At 45.4% G+C, this 19622-nt stretch overlaps 1 protein-coding gene across 2 annotated transcripts; it reads left to right on the top strand.

Annotated features, from left to right (window-relative positions):
* The first annotated feature begins 781 nt into the window (after positions 1 to 781).
* On the top strand, positions 782 to 19542 carry MST1 (macrophage stimulating 1). Of its 2 annotated transcripts, none has more exons than XM_028718661.2 (18): positions 782 to 1133; positions 2475 to 2607; positions 3214 to 3326; positions 3808 to 3922; positions 4727 to 4863; positions 6626 to 6746; positions 7471 to 7589; positions 8893 to 9052; positions 9200 to 9330; positions 10184 to 10286; positions 11167 to 11303; positions 12144 to 12179; positions 12362 to 12473; positions 12794 to 12871; positions 14132 to 14278; positions 16395 to 16501; positions 17995 to 18134; positions 18524 to 19542. In XM_028718661.2, the coding sequence occupies exons 1-18, from the start codon at positions 1082 to 1084 to the stop codon at positions 18683 to 18685; spliced, it is 2103 nt and encodes a 700-aa protein (XP_028574494.2). In that variant the 5' UTR covers positions 782 to 1081; the 3' UTR covers positions 18686 to 19542. The 2 variants fall into 2 exon arrangements, with proteins under 2 accessions (XP_028574494.2, XP_028574493.2); XM_028718660.2 differs by having other exon boundaries at positions 8890 to 9052.
* The last annotated feature ends 80 nt before the right edge of the window (positions 19543 to 19622 follow it).

The following is a 19622-nucleotide window of genomic DNA, read 5'->3' as shown; positions in this document are numbered from 1 at the left end:
CTTGAACTTTCAGTCTAAAAGACGCAGCTCAAAAGGAAAAGGGATCGGGCAGGACAAGGAAAAAAACTAAATTCAGACACTATTTCTTATAAGTGTTATTTCAAATAAGTTTGAATAAGAGCTTTCTTCTAGCATGTAAGGTTGAAGCAAGCTCCCTGCAGCTGCTCCCTCTCTGGCCAAGGGATGGGACCAAGTTGGTCTCCACTTTGGCATGATGTGGGTGTGTGGGTGTGTAAACAACAGTTTCCCAGTGGACCTTGGTTTCCTGGCCACATGCCTTTAAAGCTTCAAAGTAGGCAGAAAGCAGCAGGTACTGCTTTTCTTCAGATACGGCCTAAAGAACATAGAGCTTTGATCCATTTAAGGGGCACATCCTCATTCTCTGCCTCCAGGCTGTGCACTTCCTTGTAAGTCTCTCTTTTGCTCTGTTGCCCACTCCTTTAGGGATTCTGCTCTTCTGAAGTGCCTTCTTTTATCCCTTTGTGGATGTGGCTGCCCTCTGCTTGAAGTTCCAGTTATAACCCTGCAAACAGTCTCCATAGGCTCTTGCTCTTCACTCCGTGCTGGCTGTTTCTTCTTTCTTTCTTTTAGCTTTTTCCTCCGTTGGGTCTTGTTCACTGGGGAGGGCTTCTGAGAATGTGGGGCGTAGCACCCATCAGGCCACTTACAGGAAGGGGAAGGCTCCTGAGTCAGGGCCAGCTCGGACTGGGTGGGAGCAATTTCCTAACATGACATTGCGTCATACTGATTTTTTAAAAACAAAATATTCTGAGTGTTTTGTGTCAGCTGGGACCTGGGGAAGGGGCCAGCCCACTGGTTGAAGGAGCTGGGAAAGAAAGAGTGGAGAGGTACTTAAGGAGGTCCACTCAGATAAGTCTCCCATGAGCAACTGTACCCCAGGCCCTCTAAACCTCTCCCTCCTCCAGAATTATTCCTGACACGTGAGCTCTGGGTAAATATTTGGCTAGTGGGGCAGGGGGGCTCTGTGCCTTTGCTTCCTGCTGGGATATTCCTGTGTGCACAGCCCAGCTGGCAGATCCATTTAGCCAAGCTGGGAAGGCTGGTGCTGCCGGTGGGAATCATGCAGGCCGTGGGTGCTCTGGTCCTTCTATTGAGCTGTACCTTCAGCACAGGTAAGAAACTTCTCTCCCATTCCTGAGTATATGCTGACTAGAGGTGGGTAAGAATTCCTGGTGAGGTCTTCCACTCTGGGCCGCCTCCGAACTGTCAGTATTTTATGGGACGGATTCAGTTCTATACTGGAAATTTAGGTTTGCATGGTTACAGTGGATTAAAGTGCTCTAGTGTGACAAATCCCTTGTGGTTTGGAAAGTGATGGGGAATCAGGCTGCAAAGTGTGGAACAAACACTTGATTAACAGGAAGACTTATAAACACTGCAAGCAAATGGTGAATTCTGCGCGTGTGGTTGTATAATTCCCCATGAGCAAAACAAATGCTCAGTAAACATTAACCACAGTGTAAGCTTTGTGCATGTGAATTGGAATGGATGTTCAATAAGCAGGTTGTCTGGAAGAGCCTCTAGTCCTGTTGAAGCACACAATCTGAGCAGAGTGAGAAAGAGAACTGGCTTGTCTTCCTCCCAACTCTTGCTATCCCAATCTCTCATGTCCCATCAGAGCTCTAGATAAGCAAGCAAGAAGCAATTGCTAAGAGCAAACACAATGGGTGGAATTGTGCTAAGGTGGTTGTTTCATCTGTGCAGATATTTCTGTTTGCTAGATAGAACAATCTTTCCTCTCCTCCCTCCATGCCCTGCTTTGGGGCTTCTCCAGACTCCCTCACCTCCCAGAGCTGATTTGGAGGGGGCGTGGAGGCACATGGAGGGAGGAGAGAGGGGAATAGCTCCATAGTGCTTGTGGGACTTATACTGGTTCTGGCTAGAGCAACAACTGAGTTGAATCTGGCCCAACTTCTAGGCAGCGTCTCTGCCTCCCTCTCTCCCTTGGCAGGGCTCAAGAGCCTTTGAAAGATTCATCACCAACATTCAGTGGGTCTGAATTTGGCAATGCAGTTCTATAGCTAATGCATGCAAAAAAAAGGATGTACTCAACTAAAATGTGCAAAAAACCCCACATATTAATGAAAAATAACATTAATATTACATCAGGAGAAATTGCTTTCCAAAACTGTGTATATTATGAGAAATTTGCAGATTATTTTTTCTTTTTTTAAAAAAAATGCAAAGCAATGTGTAAATGAGAACAGAATTTAAGATTGGAAAAAATGAGAAATGGAAAGAAACCAAAATTGACAGATTTCTCCATCCCCAGCTCCAAAACTGTCCCTTACTCCTTGGCTTCATAAACTGCTAGATGATCACATCTTAAGTGTTAGGAGCCCTGCTTGATTGCTTGTTTCTCTGGATTGTGCCCTGCATCTTCTGGAGCTGGTTGGATTCTGGATTCTTTTCAAGGGGCCAGAGCAATGTGCATTTTAAAAATGTCTTTCCAGGCCAGCGTTCTCCTCTGAATGACTTCCAGAAACTAAAAGCGACTAAGCTACTTCATTTGTCCTACCAGAGGGCGGAGCAGCCCAAGGCCTTAGAAGAGTGTGCACGGGGTTGTGTCTTGTGGCTTGACTGCAGGTAAGAGGCAAAGCCAGAACACTGGGTGCACAAGGGCACAGGAGCCACAGAATCATACAGGGATGAACAGAAGGACCTGCCTTTGGTCCCAGGAGATGGTCTGAAGGCACGCACGGTCATCACCTTGCTAAAGCTCAGCAGGTCTGGGTCTGCTGGTCAGTGCCTGCATGGGGAGGCCACTTGAGAATCACTGGTAGACTGCCTTAGGTTCCATGGTGGCCAGGGGGTGGGGTGAGACAGGATAGAAATGTAACAAAATTAAAATCTAGGTCTTTGGCTTATCTAGCCTTGGTGGCCTTCAGGAAGCTGCTATCTCAGCTTCAGCACCTCTACCTTCACAGCCGGAATATAGGAATAACATTGACTTACCATACGTAGTTGCTGTCAGGACTGCCAAAATAATTTATGAACACAATAAGACTTTATGCTTATTATTAGCAGAGGTATGAGAAGGCAGCCGAGATAGAATTCAAATAACAATGGAAAGCAGAAGCTATTATAACTGGGAATCTGTTGTATATGGAAGCAAAGGCCAAAATGGAACATGGGATATTCTGGTTGCTTTTCTGGGCCAATGACTATTCTGCTGTTGTGTTGCTCCTCCAGAGCCTTCCACTACAACTTGCACAGTAATCGATGCCAGCTGCTGAATTTCACCCAAAATACACCCCACACTCAGTTGCAGAGGAATGTCCACTATGACCTCTACCAGAAAAAAGGTAGGATGGCGCAGACTTGAACTTTGCAAGGAAGAGGAATGTGAGGAATCATCACAAATGTGCAGTGGAAATATGTTCTGGAGGGGCCCTCAGTCAACAGATGTCTTTATTTTGAGACAGAGAAATGACTCTGCTGCAATTTGGAGAATAAAAGTTGTTCAATGATTGGGTGAGCTGTAAGTGAGAGCACTGACTTAAGCAGGTCAAGAGGGAGACGACCGTGGGCAGCAAGGAGCAGGCCAGGGCGGGGGCTGAGAGTTAAAATACCCATTAAGAACCTCCCCACATGTTTTTGTGGAGTATGGGAAAATGAGGGGGCAACTAACGTTTGATCTATGCTAATCCGCTTGTGTCATGCCACCTTGGAATTTATCAAAGGACAGAAGTCCAGTTACACTGCTCTGCTGTGCTCAGGTGTCCTGTGCCTTTGTGCATGAGCCTTATGAGTATCTCCATCACTTGTCATCTCTCCCTTCCACAGGTTACATAAGGCCCTGCATCATGGGAAATGGGACAAGCTACAGAGGGAACCAGTCGGTGACTGAGAAGGGGAAAACCTGTCAACATTGGGGCAAAAAGACTCCACATGACCACAGGTAAATCTTTATGAGGGATGAAGTAAGAGTGAAATATAAATCCCTAAAACAACAACATAATACAGGTGCAGTGTAAATAGTGAGAACATGGTCCCACTGTACCCTTTGGTAGTGGCGCCGACCCTGTGGGAACGCCCTCCCATCAGATGTCAAGGAAATAAACAACTATCTGACTTTTAGAAGACATCTGAAGGCAGCCCTGTTTAGGGAAGTTTTTAACGTTTGATGTTTTGTCACATTATTATTATTATTATTATTATTATTATTATTATTATTATTATTATTATTATGTTGGGAGCCACCCAGAGTGGCTGGGGTATAAAAATACATCATCATCATCATCATTATTATTTCCCAGGGCTTGTGTGTGTGTTGGATGAGTTAAGAAATGTCCATTGTTGAACATTACAGGACCAGGAGCAGGAGTAGGGAACCTGTGGCCCTCCAGATGTTGTTGGACTCCATCTCCCATCAGTCCTAGCCAGCATGATGATCAGAGATGATGGGAGTTGTTTGTTATCCTTCTGTCAGCAGGCTAAGACCTTCGTATTCAAACAAGCCTTTGAAAGTGAATGGATTCACTATGCTGATTGCTGGACTGTTGTCAGGGCAAACTGTATTTTAATTACTTGTTCAACTGTATTTTAACTTTTGTTTTAATTAATTGTGGCTTCAAAATTGAGGTTTCTGTTTGAATAAAACAGAGGGTTGATTTTTGCAGAGAGTTCTAGATTAATTGCTGAAAGGATCCTTTTGGTTTGGAGCATTTGCCTGAGCCTGACAGTTCTGCCTCTGTTCTATAAGGTTTTCCCCATCACGATATAATGGGTTGGAAGAAAACTATTGCCGGAATCCTGATGATGATAAGCATGGCCCTTGGTGCTACACAACTGACCCTACAACCCGGCACCAAAGCTGTGGCATCAAGAAATGTGAAAATGGTATGTAGATTGGCTTGAGAAACCTGCATACCACTCACCCGCTGAGCCACTGACTAATCTCACATAATTATTCACAAAGTTACAATTATTGGCAAATATGCATTTGCACTACTGAGGTTTCAGTTTCAAACATCTCAAAGACAAAAAATGTCATTTGAAGCACTGGTATTGCCAGGTTCAATGCTCCAATAATTTTGGAAAAATAGATGGAATATTGTAGCCTTTCAGGTGAAAGAAGCCAGTGGGATTTTCAAATCAAGTGAAGCCTCTTCCAACATCATTTTTAATTAACTCCATGAACTAGCCCAATATCTTGTCTCTGACTAGCACTCACCCAGCAGTAGGTAGAATTCCTCAGAGTCAGTAATGAAAACAGCTAGTCTGGACTTTTGTTCCCCCTTTATGCTGAGCCCCATGATTGCCATATGGGAACACAATATTGTAGATTAGGAGGACATATTTTCTGGGCCAGCTTCAGCTTGCTGTGATTGTGCAAATGATGGGTGGTATCTTACTCAAGAGTGGACCTCCTGAAATCAATGATCATGACTAAGCTAGGTCCATTAATTTTAATGGGCCTGTTCTGCATAAACCTTAGTTGGACACTACCCAGTTATTTTAATTTGATCGTCTATAACTGAAGATGTCCGCGAATTCCCCCTTTGAAATTTAGTCTTGCTAGTTGTACAGTATCTGCTGCAGATTTTGAAGCAACATGCAAGAAGCATCAAGGTTAAATATGGTGCAATGATACTGAGACCTGCTTGTGTCTGAGGTCTGGCATTGCCTGGTGTCTCTGCGTGTTTATTTGTATGAGATGGCGCTGATGGTTATCAACCTACGTCCAGTCTGGTGTCCTCTCTCATCTCACTGCATGCTGGCTCTTGTCAGCTTGCTTTGCTTGTGTTGTCTGATATCTGCTTAGGTCTCAGGAGTCTCATATCTTGTCTCCGTCTGATCTTGCTTGTTTGGCGTCTGCTCAAGTTGCCTGGTGCCTTCTCTTTCTATGTGTACATTCACATTGCCTTGCATTGGTATCGGTGCTTGCTGACAAGGCTAGCCCAAGACATTTTGCTGCCTAAGGTGGAGCAACAGATCAAGTCAACATGCCTAAGAGCCATGGGTGGCCAACTGATTGTGGCACTTGAGGCAGAAAACCCCACAAGTGCTTTTCCCTTTCCCTGAAACTAAACGAAAAATAAAAATACAGCTGTAATAAATTAAAGAACTTACCTGTTATGTACTGAGCTTGGATCCTAGAACAATAGGCAGGTACGATCCTAGAATACAACAACCTGATTGGCCTGCAGGACCAGCCCAATCAGACCTCAGGAAGAAGTTAATCAGCCTATTAGGTCAATAGGAATCTAGAATGCAACCACCAATTGGCCTGCAGGAGCAGCCCAATCAGGCTCCAGGAGGGAAGCAGAGTCAGCCAATCACAGGGGACCCATTGTGCAAATAATGTATATAAAGCCTGAGGTTTTGGGTGAAAATTCATTCACTGTTTATGAGCTGCAATAAGGAGCATGAAATCACTACGCGTATATTTCACTGCCCTTTCAGGACACCTCAAACCAGCTGCGTGGGGCAAATTTTGCTTGCTCAGGTTTTGCTCATCTGCTCATGTCTTCTGGGGTTTGCTCATGCCAGTAACTTTTGCAGAATGTGTCCTCTCTTCACCTTTCCAGCTGAGGTGTCAGGTGAGGCTTGAGTAGGCTTTATTCTGCAGTGACTCTCTCTGTCTGTCTTTGAATTACAGCTGTGTGTCTGTCATGTAACGGAGAGGACTATCGTGGCTTCGTGGATCACACTGAGTCTGGCAGAGAGTGCCAACGCTGGGACCTGCAGCACCCGCACAGGCACCCATACCAGCCAAACAAGTACTAAGTTCCAGTCCTTGGGAAACATATTAAAGGGCAGGGTAGAGACATTTCACATCATAAAGTGACTGGGGAGCCCCTCATTATGAAGCTTTTTGGCAGACATGGGAATCTGCCCATAGCTGTCAACTTTTTCCTTTTCTTGCGAGGAATCCTATTCAGAATAAGGGAATTTCACTTAAAAAAAGGGAAATGTTGACAGCTATGAATCTGCCCCAAGCTACGTTGGTGCCTCACAGTGAACTACTAGACTATTATTGTCCGTAAGAGAAATTGGCCGGTGGGTGCACTTGGAATTCTGAGAAAATATTGTTGGTCACAAAATGGCTGCATAGAGTGTATGTACACTACACTGCATGTAGAGTGTCCTCATACCACAAAATGGTTCCCACATTTAAAAGAGGAGAGGAAAAGGGGTGTGCATGCCCCCCCAACAATGGAAAAATGTGCCTACATTAGCCACCGTGTTGTTTGTTGAGAAGGAGAAGCTATTTGCATCTCTACTTTGTTCAGAGTGGGGGATATCCAGTCCTGACATCCCGTGAAATGTGCGCATATCGGATGGGACATATTCAAATAGGACAGACTGAGACAGAAGCAGGAGCTGCCCTTTTATCTTCCTGCAGGAAGTGCAAATCGAGGCTTGCTGTAGGAGCAAGTGAAAATAGAAACACTGTGCACGTGGTTTCACACACATCCTTCTTCTCTCTCCTGCTGCTTAAAGATACCCCGATAAGGACCTAGATGACAATTACTGCCGTAATCCTGACAGTTCCGAGCGTCCTTGGTGTTACACAACAGATCCAACTAAGGAGCGAGAATATTGCCACATTCGGAAATGCAGTAAGTCCTCCTGAGATTTCAGGCAGTGGCAGAGCAAGCCGATTGGGCGCCTGGGGCGATGCATGTGCCCTGCACCCAGGAGCGGGGCCAGCTGCCCACGGGGCAGGGCCAGCCAGGGCAGGACACTCCATGGGGCCTCCAAGGAGTCTGCCTGCCTCCTCCCACTCAGCCGCCCTACAGCTGAGGGGGAGGCGGCAGGCGGACTGCTTGGGGTAGTGTGGAGCCTGTGGGCGCCCAAGCCACCCTGTCATTCCCAGGAGAGACGTGTGGCTCGGGCGCGCTGCAGGCCCTGCAGTGAGTGCCACATGGCATTTTGCCACCCCCCTCAGTGGTGACACCCAGGGCAACCTGCCCCCACCGCACCCCCTACCCCCCTTCCTCCACCCCTGATTTCAGGGTCCACCTGATAGCAACAAAAGGGTGAGTATTGTCTTGAAGGGTATGCTACGGAGTGAAATCTGTTCCTAAGAAAAATTCAGCAGGTTGACCCCTGCCTGCTGGGTTTCCCTCTTCTGCTCACCCTTTGAGGTGGCATTGTCCCCACCACTGTTATTAGTGATTTGAGAGCCAAAAACTTTGGGCTTGTTTCACCTGCTGATGTGAGAGGACAGGGAGTACAACATGTTCTTATGGAATGAAAAGGGAGGAGAGGGCAGAGCAGCCATTTAGCAACAGACACCTCTTTCCCTTTCAGTTTGATAGAGAAGATTGGGCCCACTTTAACCCAAGGTCCACACAAGAGCCAGTGACAATGAGTTTTGGCAATGATATGTTTGTTCTCAAGGGGAGTTTGCAAATGTCCGTAGAAACTCGCACTGAACAATCCTAAATTCACTTAGCAGGGACTCAGCTATAGGTGGTTAAATATGCACAGGTGCCCAAGGTGAAAAAATCCCATTTATCTTCACCTCAGCATCTACCTGATGCACGCGACCTCTGACCCCAAAACTTCCACTCCCAAAACTGGTGATGCACACAAATCTGCATTTTGCTGTGAAGTCTGTATAATGCTGTCTTGAAAGTCTAAAAATCAATTCTGAAACTGATCATCATTAATTTAAAAAACATCCAGAATGTAAGCACATACGTAAAATATCAGTTTTGAAACTTCAGCTGAAACCCTCCCCCACAAATGAGTAACTTGAAATTTTGTTTCACAAGGCCTTTGAAGTGTGTTTAGAATTAATTTTGTAGCTATGTTTTTTTCTGTCTTATTTATGATGTATGCTACTATATTGGTGTGGTGAAATTGGTTTTTGAAATAATTGTGGCTTTGATTTCCTTTTTCCACCCCTGGAAGTAGAGAAGCGCCGACACCTCCCGTCTACAACCAGCTGCTTCAGAATGAAAGGAGAAGACTATCGAGGCAAAGTGAACATCACTGCAACGGGAATCCCCTGCCAACGCTGGGACTCTCAGATGCCTCACCGTCACCATTTCCTGCCTGAGAAATATGAGTGCAAGTAGGTCCTTATTCAGGAACATGGAGGGTCTCTTGAATTTGCCCAGTCCCCAGAGGTTTCAGGTGCAAGTTGAGCCCAGGTAGGAGTCTTTTGGTGCTTCTGTGGGCAGGTGAGGAAGCTGCTGATACTCTGTCTTGCAATCTCTAGGGGCCTTAAGGAGAATTATTGCCGGAATCCGGATGGCTCAGAGGCCCCTTGGTGTTTCACTAGCCTCCCCAACATGAGGACAGCGTTTTGCTTGCAAATCAAACGCTGTGCTGAGGATGTGCAGACTGAAGGTGAGAGCTGGATGGACTGGTCTGATGAGCTGGGATCGAGTGGGATCCTTTCAACAGTGATACTTTCTTTTCTCTTTCTATTCAAGTCTGGGTAGTGCCAATATATTATATTATATTATTATACTAAATATTATAAAAAAGCTTTTGTATGTGATTTGGTATTGGAGGGTTTGACAGAGTTGCAATAGAGGTTTCCAAGTTTTCAGCTACCAAGCATAGAATCACTAACTATATAAAAGAACAAGTTTTGCTGAAGTCAAACCAACACGGCCTCTGTAAGGCTAAGTCCTGTCTCACAAACCTTTTTGAGTTCTTTGGAAATGCCAAGAAGCAAACAGATAGAAGTGGTCCAGCTGACACTTGACTCTCCATTGCAGTTGACTTTCGCAAAGCAACGGCACTGGGGCCCATGACTCTGAGTCTCCTTTTTAGAGGTCCTCTTGTGGATCACTAACTGGTTCAGAAACAGGAAGCAGTGAGTAGGAATTATTGAAAAGTTCTTCCAGTGGAGAAAGTGGAGTCCCTCCAAGATCAGTATCCAGACCTGTGCTTTTTATCTTGTTCATAAATGACCTAGAGTTAGCAGGTAAACAGTGAGGTTGCCAGGTTTTCTGATTAATTGTTCAGGGTGGTTCAACAGCAGCAGCAACAACAACAACAACAGCAGCAGGAATGGCTTCCTTGGCTCCTCATAGGCATCTGGTTACGCCCTGTGAGAACAGGAGGCTGGACTAGCTAGATAATTGCCCTGATCCACCAGGCTGTTTTTATGTCCTTACGGTTTGCTGTGTTAGAGATGATATTGAAGTGTATAGTAGGCAATGGCACTCAAGTGGGTCATTTGTCCTCACAGACTGTTATCATGGAAATGGAGTTGAATTTCGAGGCACCGTTAGTAAAACCCGGAAGGGAATCACTTGCCAGAAGTGGAAAGAGCAGTCACCTCACAAACCACAGTGAGTATGTGATGGTCTGTCCTAATGAAAATTTCTCATCCATATGAGTTCTGAAGGTAAAGAGCCTGCTCTCCCCCCCCCCCCCCCAGATTTTGGGGCCTAGCCATCAATTCCTTTCCCAAAAGCTGTAAGCCCTGTACATCCCCAAAATAAATGGGGGGGATAGAATAGAGTAAAATAAAGTGCACTTCTTTGTCATTTTTAATGTTTCAGGTTACCTGAACCTGCCAGCACTGTATTGGTACAGAATCAGTACACTCGGCACCATACCACATCCCTGTGTAGCAACAGTGAGGAAGCGGGATTGTCTTATTGTGGGGGGAATCTGTACTAGCACTGGAGAAAGGAGTACACAGCCCGCAAAGAACTAAATTTGAAAAATAAAATAAAATGAGAAGATCAACAAAATGGGATATTGGAGTGGGATGTTGTAGCCTTGCCAGTGTTTATCACTTTAAATATTGCGAATAACTACCTGAGTTGGTGCTTTCACATTTGAGTGGCTTAGCTTGGCTTTTATTCTAAAGAAAAGAAGAAAACATACAAAAATTAACCCCTTCTGCCTAGCGTCATTATGTTATGTTGCTTCTGCAATTACATTTAAGATGGTATCACTAGCTGTGGGGAAAGAATTGCGCACACCCCAACAATATAAATATTGTCATTTGTATGCTGGGAAATGCAAATACCTGCTCAATGCAGGTGCTTCCAAATGTCTGAATCAACCACAACAAATAATTGAAAGTGGGGTATCTGTTGCATGACAACAGATACCAAGGAAGGACAAGGAATTCTTCCAGATAGGTCTTGGGGATTTAGGGAAGAAGTGGCAGTCAAGTGTTCATGTGCTGAAGGGATGGTTGTCCTTTCTTTCTCCTAGGGTCTTCCCTGTCATGTTCCCCACTGTGCATCTTGAAGAAAATTATTGCCGCAACCCTGACAATGACAGCCATGGCCCCTGGTGCTACACCATGGATCAGAAAACTCAGTTTGATTACTGTGCTATTAAGCCATGTGGTGAGTCTCTGAGCCAATGTTGAGAGTTAGGCCAATGTCATGATGAACATGACCCCCCTGTCCTGGTCACTCCCAGGCAGTTCTACCAATAGTGGGCAACTTGCGTCCCCTGCCAGCTGTTTTGTGCACTCTATGGAGTGATGCCTTTGGCTTACCTTGCCTGTTCTGTATTGGTTAGTTTGTAGGTTTGTGTGCAACACAGCAACCCCCTTGGGCATTTTGATATTGGAATGACATTTGACACACACATTCTGTATTTCAGGTTTAAAACCCCGGCTTGACCCCCTACACCTATTTTGAAGAAGGCCTGTAAAGCACACTGTTGCTCTGTTTCAGCATTCCAAAACATGCAAAAATGATCGCATGTGGTAGAAGATTGCATGTGGTTGGAGAGTAAAATCACCCTGTTACAGCACTGGGCTGAGAGGAGAGAGTTACACCATTCTTCTCTGTTTAGCGTTGAAGCAGGACAATTTCTCCATTACGGAGTTGGTCAGCATTAAATCTTTCCCCACAGCTTAGTGCTGTGCTGGACAAATCATCCCATTGCAACAAACAGCAGCAAGGAGAAATTTAACTTCTTCTCTCAGCCCAGTGCTGTGATGGGGATGAGTGTGGTCTGTTCCTGAATATACGTAGATTAAAATTGCCCTTTTCTTGCATAGAGTTGAGATGGGGCATCCAGTTTTACTGAGGGCTGGCAGGCCACCTGCAGAGACTTGGCAGGATAGATTTGGCCTGCAGGTTCACCAGCCCTGAAGTATATAGTAATCAAATGGTGTACAGAAAGCAAGTGTTGTGTTTGCACATGTAAACCAGCCCTATGTTTCCTCTTTTTAGCCGGTGACAATAAGCTGTCCAACTTGCTGAACCCAGGTAAGTCTCCTGTGCCTGATGCCTGTGACTGTTGGGAAGGAGGCAGTTCTGATGAGAAGGGAGTGCAGCTGGGCTGGGGAACCTGGACTTTGCCAACAAGCTTTGGAAGCTGAAGTCTCTTGTTTTGCTTTTCGCCACCGAGGGCATTGTGCCTGACTTCGCTCTCACATTCCTGGTTGCAGATAACGTGGTCTTTGACCAATGTGGCAGGAGGGACGAACGAGTGCAGCTTCGGGCTCGTATTGTGGGCGGGCGACCTGGGAACTCGCCTTGGACGGTCAGCATCCGCAATCGGTGAGAAATATGTGAATGCTGGTGGTGGAGTTCCATAAGGAAGATGTAAAGTTTTCAATGGTCTGGACATCTCTGCTATGGGGAAGAAATCAGAGTGAATCTGTCCAGCAGGAAGCACTGATGGGAAAAGAGCCACCTTAGTAATCCAATGGCTTCAAGGGGAGATTTCAGCCCTGTGATACTGCCTCATTTCATTTATCCTTCATCTTCGTTACTCATCTCTCACTGTGTGTTCCAAGCAATGAAAGCACTGCAAAAGGGAAAGTTCTCAGCAAGAGGCTGGCAAGCTGATCGGTTTTTTTGTATTATATGTCTTACAGGGAATTAGTCCACTTCTGTGGAGGATCATTGGTGAATGAGCAGTGGGTCATTAGCACACGCCAGTGCTTCTCTTCCTGGTAAGCATTTTATCTGGCTTTCCTCTGAGGTTTCCTGCGCTATCTCCTTCTGGTGCCCCTTGGGAAAGGCAGTACAGTGGTACCTCAGGTTACAGACACTTCAGGTTACAGACTCCGCTAACCCAGAAATAGTACCTCAGGTTAAGAACTTTGCTTCAGGATGAGAACATGGTGGCGGTGGCGGCGGGAGGCCCCATTAGCTAAAGTGGTACCTCAGGTTAAGAACAGTTTCAGGTTAAGAACGGACCTCCGGAACGAATTAAGCTCTTAACCCGAGGTACCACTGTACTGTTGTTTTGTGGCAGAGCCTAATTCCTGATACTGCACAGGAAACTGCTGAGGGCCTGCCTTGCTGAAACAATTGACTGTTGGCCAGTCATTTATCCTAGATGGAAATAGCCTCTGCAAAGTGGGGGGGGGGGGGGAATGCCATGGGTAAAGAAACATCCTAGCGCAGCTTTCCCCAACTCTTAATGATTTGGACTATAACTCCGGCCAGCCATGCTGGCTAGGGCTGAGGGGAGTTGTAGTCCAAAATATCCAAAGGGCACGTGGTTTGCAGAAGCTGAGCTAGCACAGCTCATTTAAACACTCAGTCAACAGCAGCTTCAGTTCCTGTCCCAGAGTTGCATTCAGGAAATGTAAATCCATTTCACGTTCGCTTTCAAAGGAGGAAGCTGCAAATTGCATTTTTTAAAAAAAAGTATGGCTTGTTTTAATATGCTTTTGCTGTGACCTCTGTTAGCAACAGCTAAAACCAAAAAGTAAACTATAAACAAATGTAAAATGTCTGGAAAGACAAGAACATCGTAACCTGGTACCAGAAAGGCTATATAGACGTACTTTGGAAGTTGAACGGAATCCGTTCTGGAAGTCCATTCAACTTCTGAAAAGTTCGGAAACCAAGGCACGGCTTCCAATTGGTTCCCGATTGCTCAGGCGCATCCGAAACAAATATGGAAGCTGCACCTGACATTCGGCTTCCAAAAAACGTTCGAAAACCGGAAGACTCACTTCTGGTTTTCGATCGTTCAGGAACCAGAATGTTCGATTCCCAAGGTGTTCAGGAGCCGAGGTATGACTGTAATGTCAAAGCCAGTCAAGCCTATCTGAGGAGGATGTTCCAGAGTTGGGATGCTAACACCAAAGAAGCGCTCTCCTTTGTGCAGACACACTTATAAAGGAGTTGAAGTAGGGAAGCTGCCACTTAGGATTGCATTCTTTGGACCCCTTTGATAACTGTGTTCCTCTTATTGGCAGTGAAGCTGACTTGTCTGGTTATGAAGTCTGGCTTGGGACACTCTTTAGGAACCCTGGTCCCAACGACCCTGACAAACAGGCCATTCCCATCTCCAAGATTGTGTGTGGCCCCTCCGAGTCTCTTCTGGTGATGCTGAAACTGGAGAGGTGAGTGCCTTTTGGAGATGGGCTCTGTGTCTACTACAGAATGGATGTGGCTTCCATGTTTTGCATTCTAAAACAGGGGCGGGGAATGTTTTTCAGCCTGCATCCCTTTCCGGGCAATGTGCCAATGGTAAACAGTTCCAGAGGCAAAAGTGGGCAGAGCAACAAATGTAAATTCTATCTTTGTACAGCTGGCTACTTTCTACACACACCTATCCAGACAAGCAAGAGGCACCCTCAGAATTCAATGACACATTCTAGGCAGGCAAAGATACCTGTGGTGTGATGCAGGGCCAATGGGTGTGTGTAAACTGCAGAGAGGCCAGATAGAGAGGCCTAGATATCGTTCCAGGGCCTGAGGTTCCCCAGCTCTGTCTGAAGATGTGGATGGATCCTATTTACCCATTGCACTTGCACATTCTTGAATATGTGTACACTGGTTCTTGAGAAGACGTCATTGACGTTGGAGAGTCCAACTGGATGCTGTGAAACCTTCAAGTCTTGGCAAGGGAATGATGACCGTCACCCCCCATAAATGCACACATTCAGCACAGTGAGGTGGGACTGAGCAGTGCATGGAAGACTGAGGGTGTTCCATACCTGCCAGTGCAATTCCACAGCCCAATCTGGGGTCGGGGGACCAGCCTGCCTAGTTGGTCTTATCTTGGGGCCTTGGCATTTAACCTTTATTTTAAATAGGGGCAGGGGCAGGGCCATAGCTTAGTGTTGGGCCATCTGTTCTGCATGCATGGTTCAATCCCAGGCATCTCCCTATAGGGCTGGGATGACTCCAGTCTGGAACCCCATTGCCAGTTGAAGCAGACAGAACTGAGCTACATAGGCCAAAGGTCTGGTTCAGTATAAGGCAGCTTCCTATGCTCCTTTTTGTGTTAGGTTAACAGAAAACAGATAATTTTTTATTATTACATCAAAAGATATATACATACACACACTATTGTTATAGTAGACGCCAATATTTTTTTTTGTTTGGCTTGCCTCTTGGCCTAGGTGCATAAAACTAAACGATGGCTCAAGTGTAGAGTGCCTCCTACCACCTTGGAAGTTGGGACACCATCTTCTGTTCTTCAGCTAGAATTCTACTCCTCTGATTCATTCTGTGGAGAACTATAGCTTTCAGGGGAGCAATCTGTGAGGGCAGTGATATGTGCAAGAGGGAGTTGGCAGATGAGAAAGATAAAGTGATGTGATGTGATGGATGGATTTCAACAGGAGTGTTTAATAGGTGAGACAGGATATCCAGTACAAGGCTAAATTCAGCAGCAGTTTTAGGTTTTGAGGATGTTGTTTCTCCTCTGCCTGATTGACAGGCACCTCCCTTTCCTGGACCTAGCAACGGTGATGTTCTCATGGAAGCCAAATTCTGAGACTCCTCTTCCCTGGGGAGTTCCAGGGAAATGGGATTGTAATTCTCACCTGTAGTGGATTTCAGTGAGTTGTGTGGTTGTCTCCATATCTTATGCCATGGAATAATGGAAGCACAACAGAAGGAACTTCACTGGTCATCAACAGCCCTTGCCAGAAGTAGGAATCTTACTTACATCACGCTTCTTGAAAGGCTAGCCAACCCTACTTTGCCTCTACTGATAACTTTTGAATATCCTCTTATCTCAGAAACTGAACCAACCTAAATCAGGAATGGACCTGACCCAGGAATGGCCCTCCAGAAGTGGTTCCCAGCATCCCTGACCATTGGTCATGCTAGCTGTGGCTAATGGGAGCTGGAGCCCAACGACATCTCCTACAGGATCTGCTCCCTGCTGATAGCTATGTGCAGCAGCTATTACCACACACAGAGAATTGCTGTATTTTTCCGTGTATAAGACGCCCCCATGTATAAGACACCCCCTACTTTTGGGGACCCCAATTTTAGAAAATGGGCATATGCACTATCCGTGTATAAGACACCCCCAGATTTTAAACCTTATTTTAAAGTAAAAAAAACCTAGTTTATACATGGAAAAGTACGGTAAGCGTTGCAGTTGAATGAGCAGTCGGCCACAGGCATGACGCTGGCACAGCCAGCAACTTGTAGTGACATTATCTTGGCTCTCTTATTTGAATATTGGTGGTTTTCTAGCCTCTTTCTTTCTTCCTGAAGGCCAGCAATTCTGAATCAGCGTGTGGCACTGATCTGTCTCCCCCCTGAGCGTTACATTGTGCCTGCGAACACCGTATGTGAGATTGCAGGATGGGGAGACACCAGAGGTACAGTCTCAGAAAAAGGGTATTGGGGAACAATTGGTGGATAGATGATTTTTTTATTTATTTACTATATTTATACAAGGCCACTCAGTAAGATTGTTATCTGGGTGACTCACTGTTTTTTATTTTTCTCTTTTATTTTGTATCATTGAAACTAGAGTGTGCAGCATAACAATATTAAAATAATAATAGAAGCAGATAATTAAAATACACAGCACATAAATAGTGGTTCAGGACACTAAAACCTCAGATTTGGGAATTTGTTTTATCTGGTGCTTAACTTATCGTATCAAAGGTACCAGGTGAGTCTCTTTGGGAAGGGCACTTCACAACTGAGTGCTACCATTGTGAAGTCCCCTCCCCCAGGCAGTCTGCCATCTTGCTTCACTTGGTGGGGGCACCTGAAGAAAGGCCTCTGAAGAACATTCAAGGTCCAGGTATATAAATGTGGAAGGAGGCCATCTTTGATCTGACCTGGTCCTAAGCCATTAAGCACTTTGAAGGTTAATACTGGCACTTTGAATTGGGACTGGAAATGGACTGAGAACTAGCGCAGCTAATAAAATTCTGGAGCAATATGACTGAATCACTCAGTCCCAATTAGCAATATTGTAGTCTTGTATTGGGCCAACTGCAGTTTCTGAACTTTTCTGAAAGGCAACCCCATACACCACACATTTCAATTCTCTAAACAGAATCATGGTCTGGCAGCCACTCACCCTTCCAATTTGCCAGGAACTTCTTTAGTGGCTACTCTTTAATTCCGTCTATTCTCACTTTTCTTCCTTCTGCCACATCAGCTGCAGAGCTTATGTTTCCCAGTCGAATAAAAAGCTTTGATGCATGCTGGACCCACTCACTGACCCTGCCTCACAGTGTGTGCCCCTCATGACATGGTCCAGCTATACAGGAGGTTGCCTAAACCAGTTTATCCTCACCACCATTTGTTGATTTGTATGCCATTTTTCCAGGAGATTGTACCCAGAGTGGCTCACAGCATATCAAATGAGCAATAAGGATAAGAGTTCTAAGAATATTATTCGAAACAATTAGAAATAACCATAATACAGTATCAATAAATAAGTACAAAAAGTTAACATTGTATAAAACAATACAAAAGTTAAAATTAGGTTAGCACCTTAAAATGAGACTATTGCCGAACACAGAAACAAAAAGTATTGTATAATATACCTGCATCCCATAGCGTGGTTCTGAGGCTCTCTTCAAGCATCTAGGGAGCCCACCCCCATCTCTCACTTGGGGTAGTTCAGACACTCCTACACTAGCTCTCACCAACAGCACCCTTATATCCACCATTATCATAGGTCTGAAGCCAAACAGGCAGCCAATAATTTTCCTTCCATGCTAATTTCCCTTCCACACTCCCCCCCCCCACCCAGGTTGCAAGCCATAAACAAAGGGGGGTGGTACTGCCCTCACCCTCAGGGTGACCCCCAACCGTTGATCCTAAGCCTCTGATTCTGCTCCCCATGCAGGCACTGGTAATGAAAATGTCCTCAATGTGGCCAAGCTGCCAATCATGAGCAACCAAGACTGCAATGTGGCTCTTCGAGGCCGTGTGAAGGAGAGTGAATTGTGCACAGCGCCCTTGAACGTACCTGTGGGAGCCTGTGAGGTAAGCAAGGCAGGGTATGTGAGGGGCTGAACTGAGCTGCTTTGAGTGCCCTGATATGTGAGGTGAGACACATATCCTCCTTCTGCTTCTCATGTAGATTCCCAAGAGGAGGAGGCACCTGCAGAGAGGGAAGGAAGACAGGGTTAGGAAAAGGCTAGAAAGGTTAAGACCAGTACCAGGAAACAGTCCTCTGAGGGAAGAAGTGGATGAGGGGATCCACAAATAAAGGAACTCATGACAGGGAAAGGGGAGACATAAATACTTGAGCAAATTCTAGGAAGAAGAAAAACCACCTCTTGTGCCTTGATGGTGTTGCTCTGCCCTACAGGCACTGAGCCATTTTTTGTTTGAACTGAATGTGTCTTTTGTTCTCTGCTTCACACCTGCAGCGTGACTTCGGAGGCCCCTTGGCTTGCTTGACTCATGACTGCTGGGTGCTGGAAGGTGTGATCACCCCCAACCGCGTTTGCGCTCACAAAGAGAAGCCTGCCACCTTCATCCGTGTCTCCCTTTATGTTGACTGGATCAACAAAGTAATGAAGTTGAGCTGAGCTGTGTGGCTGGAACCAACTCATCATGAAGCCTTCCTTCCTCCACAATCACCATCCTTGAGATCTGAGGTCCTTTAATAAGGATCAGTGTTGCCAAATGGGAGGACATTTTCCAAGACAGGCTGTGAACTTTGGGGGAACATTGTGCTGAGCCTGCCCTTTTGGAGCACATAGGCGATGCTTTTGAAACAAATGCTGCCATAACCCAGACACACTTTTCTTCTCCTTCTACAGGATTCAGGAATAGCTGTCATCATGGAATCACAGGTATATCAATAGAACAAAATACCACCAAACTGATACAGTAGTAATTTGTTTGAATGCATCGCAGCACAGTCCCATGTATCACAGAATTGTAGAGTCGGAAGGGACCACAAGGATCATCTAGTCCAACCCCTGCAAAGCAGGAATCTTTTTGCCCAATGTGGGGCTCAAACACACAACCCTGAGATTCAGAGTCTTGTGCTCTACAACCTGAGCTAATTTAAAAATCATTTCGAGTCAGGCTTCTACATTGGTTTATGTACCTTCCATACAGAAACACACACTTTCAGAAGGTTTGAACAAATAATATTGGTGTCATGCTCTCTCCAGCAGCAACCCCATTGCAGTAGCTCTTTTACACACTTTCCCATCTCTTTGAAGGAAGGTTCCTTTTCTCCTTCCCAAGGTTTGTCATATAGGCTGAGGCCACACTGCAGGCTCCATGTCACTGCATCCCCTGCTAAGCAAGGCACCGGGTTTCCTAAGAACTTCCATCTGTCTATCTTTCTTGTTACAAAATAAGTTTCCATATTGTTGGTATTATTATTATATCATTAAAAAGAACTTTGTAATAAATTAATAGTAATAATTCATTCCTTTTTGTCAAAATTCATTGGCTGAAAGAAAGCTTCATTATTCAGGCTTTGTGTAACCTACATTTTTTTAACCATTA

Source organism: Podarcis muralis, chromosome 2 (assembly GCF_964188315.1).
Source record: "Podarcis muralis chromosome 2, rPodMur119.hap1.1, whole genome shotgun sequence".
NCBI classification, from domain to species: Eukaryota; Metazoa; Chordata; class Lepidosauria; order Squamata; family Lacertidae; genus Podarcis; species Podarcis muralis.
This window is presented reverse-complemented; position numbering and strand designations above follow the sequence as displayed.

What these genes read in the sequence shown, in the direction of transcription:
- MST1 (XM_028718660.2), top strand. Translation starts at nt 1,082, where the DNA reads ATGCAGGCCGTGGGTGCTCTGGTCCTTCTATTGAGCTGTACCTTCAGC. An exon ending in TTGCCACATTCGGAAATGCA is followed by an intron (nt 7,590 to 8,889) that starts GTAAGTCCTCCT and finishes CACCCCTGGAAG; the next exon opens with TAGAGAAGCGCCGACACCTC. An exon ending in GTGATGCTGAAACTGGAGAG is followed by an intron (nt 14,279 to 16,394) that starts GTGAGTGCCTTT and finishes TTCTTCCTGAAG; the next exon opens with GCCAGCAATTCTGAATCAGC.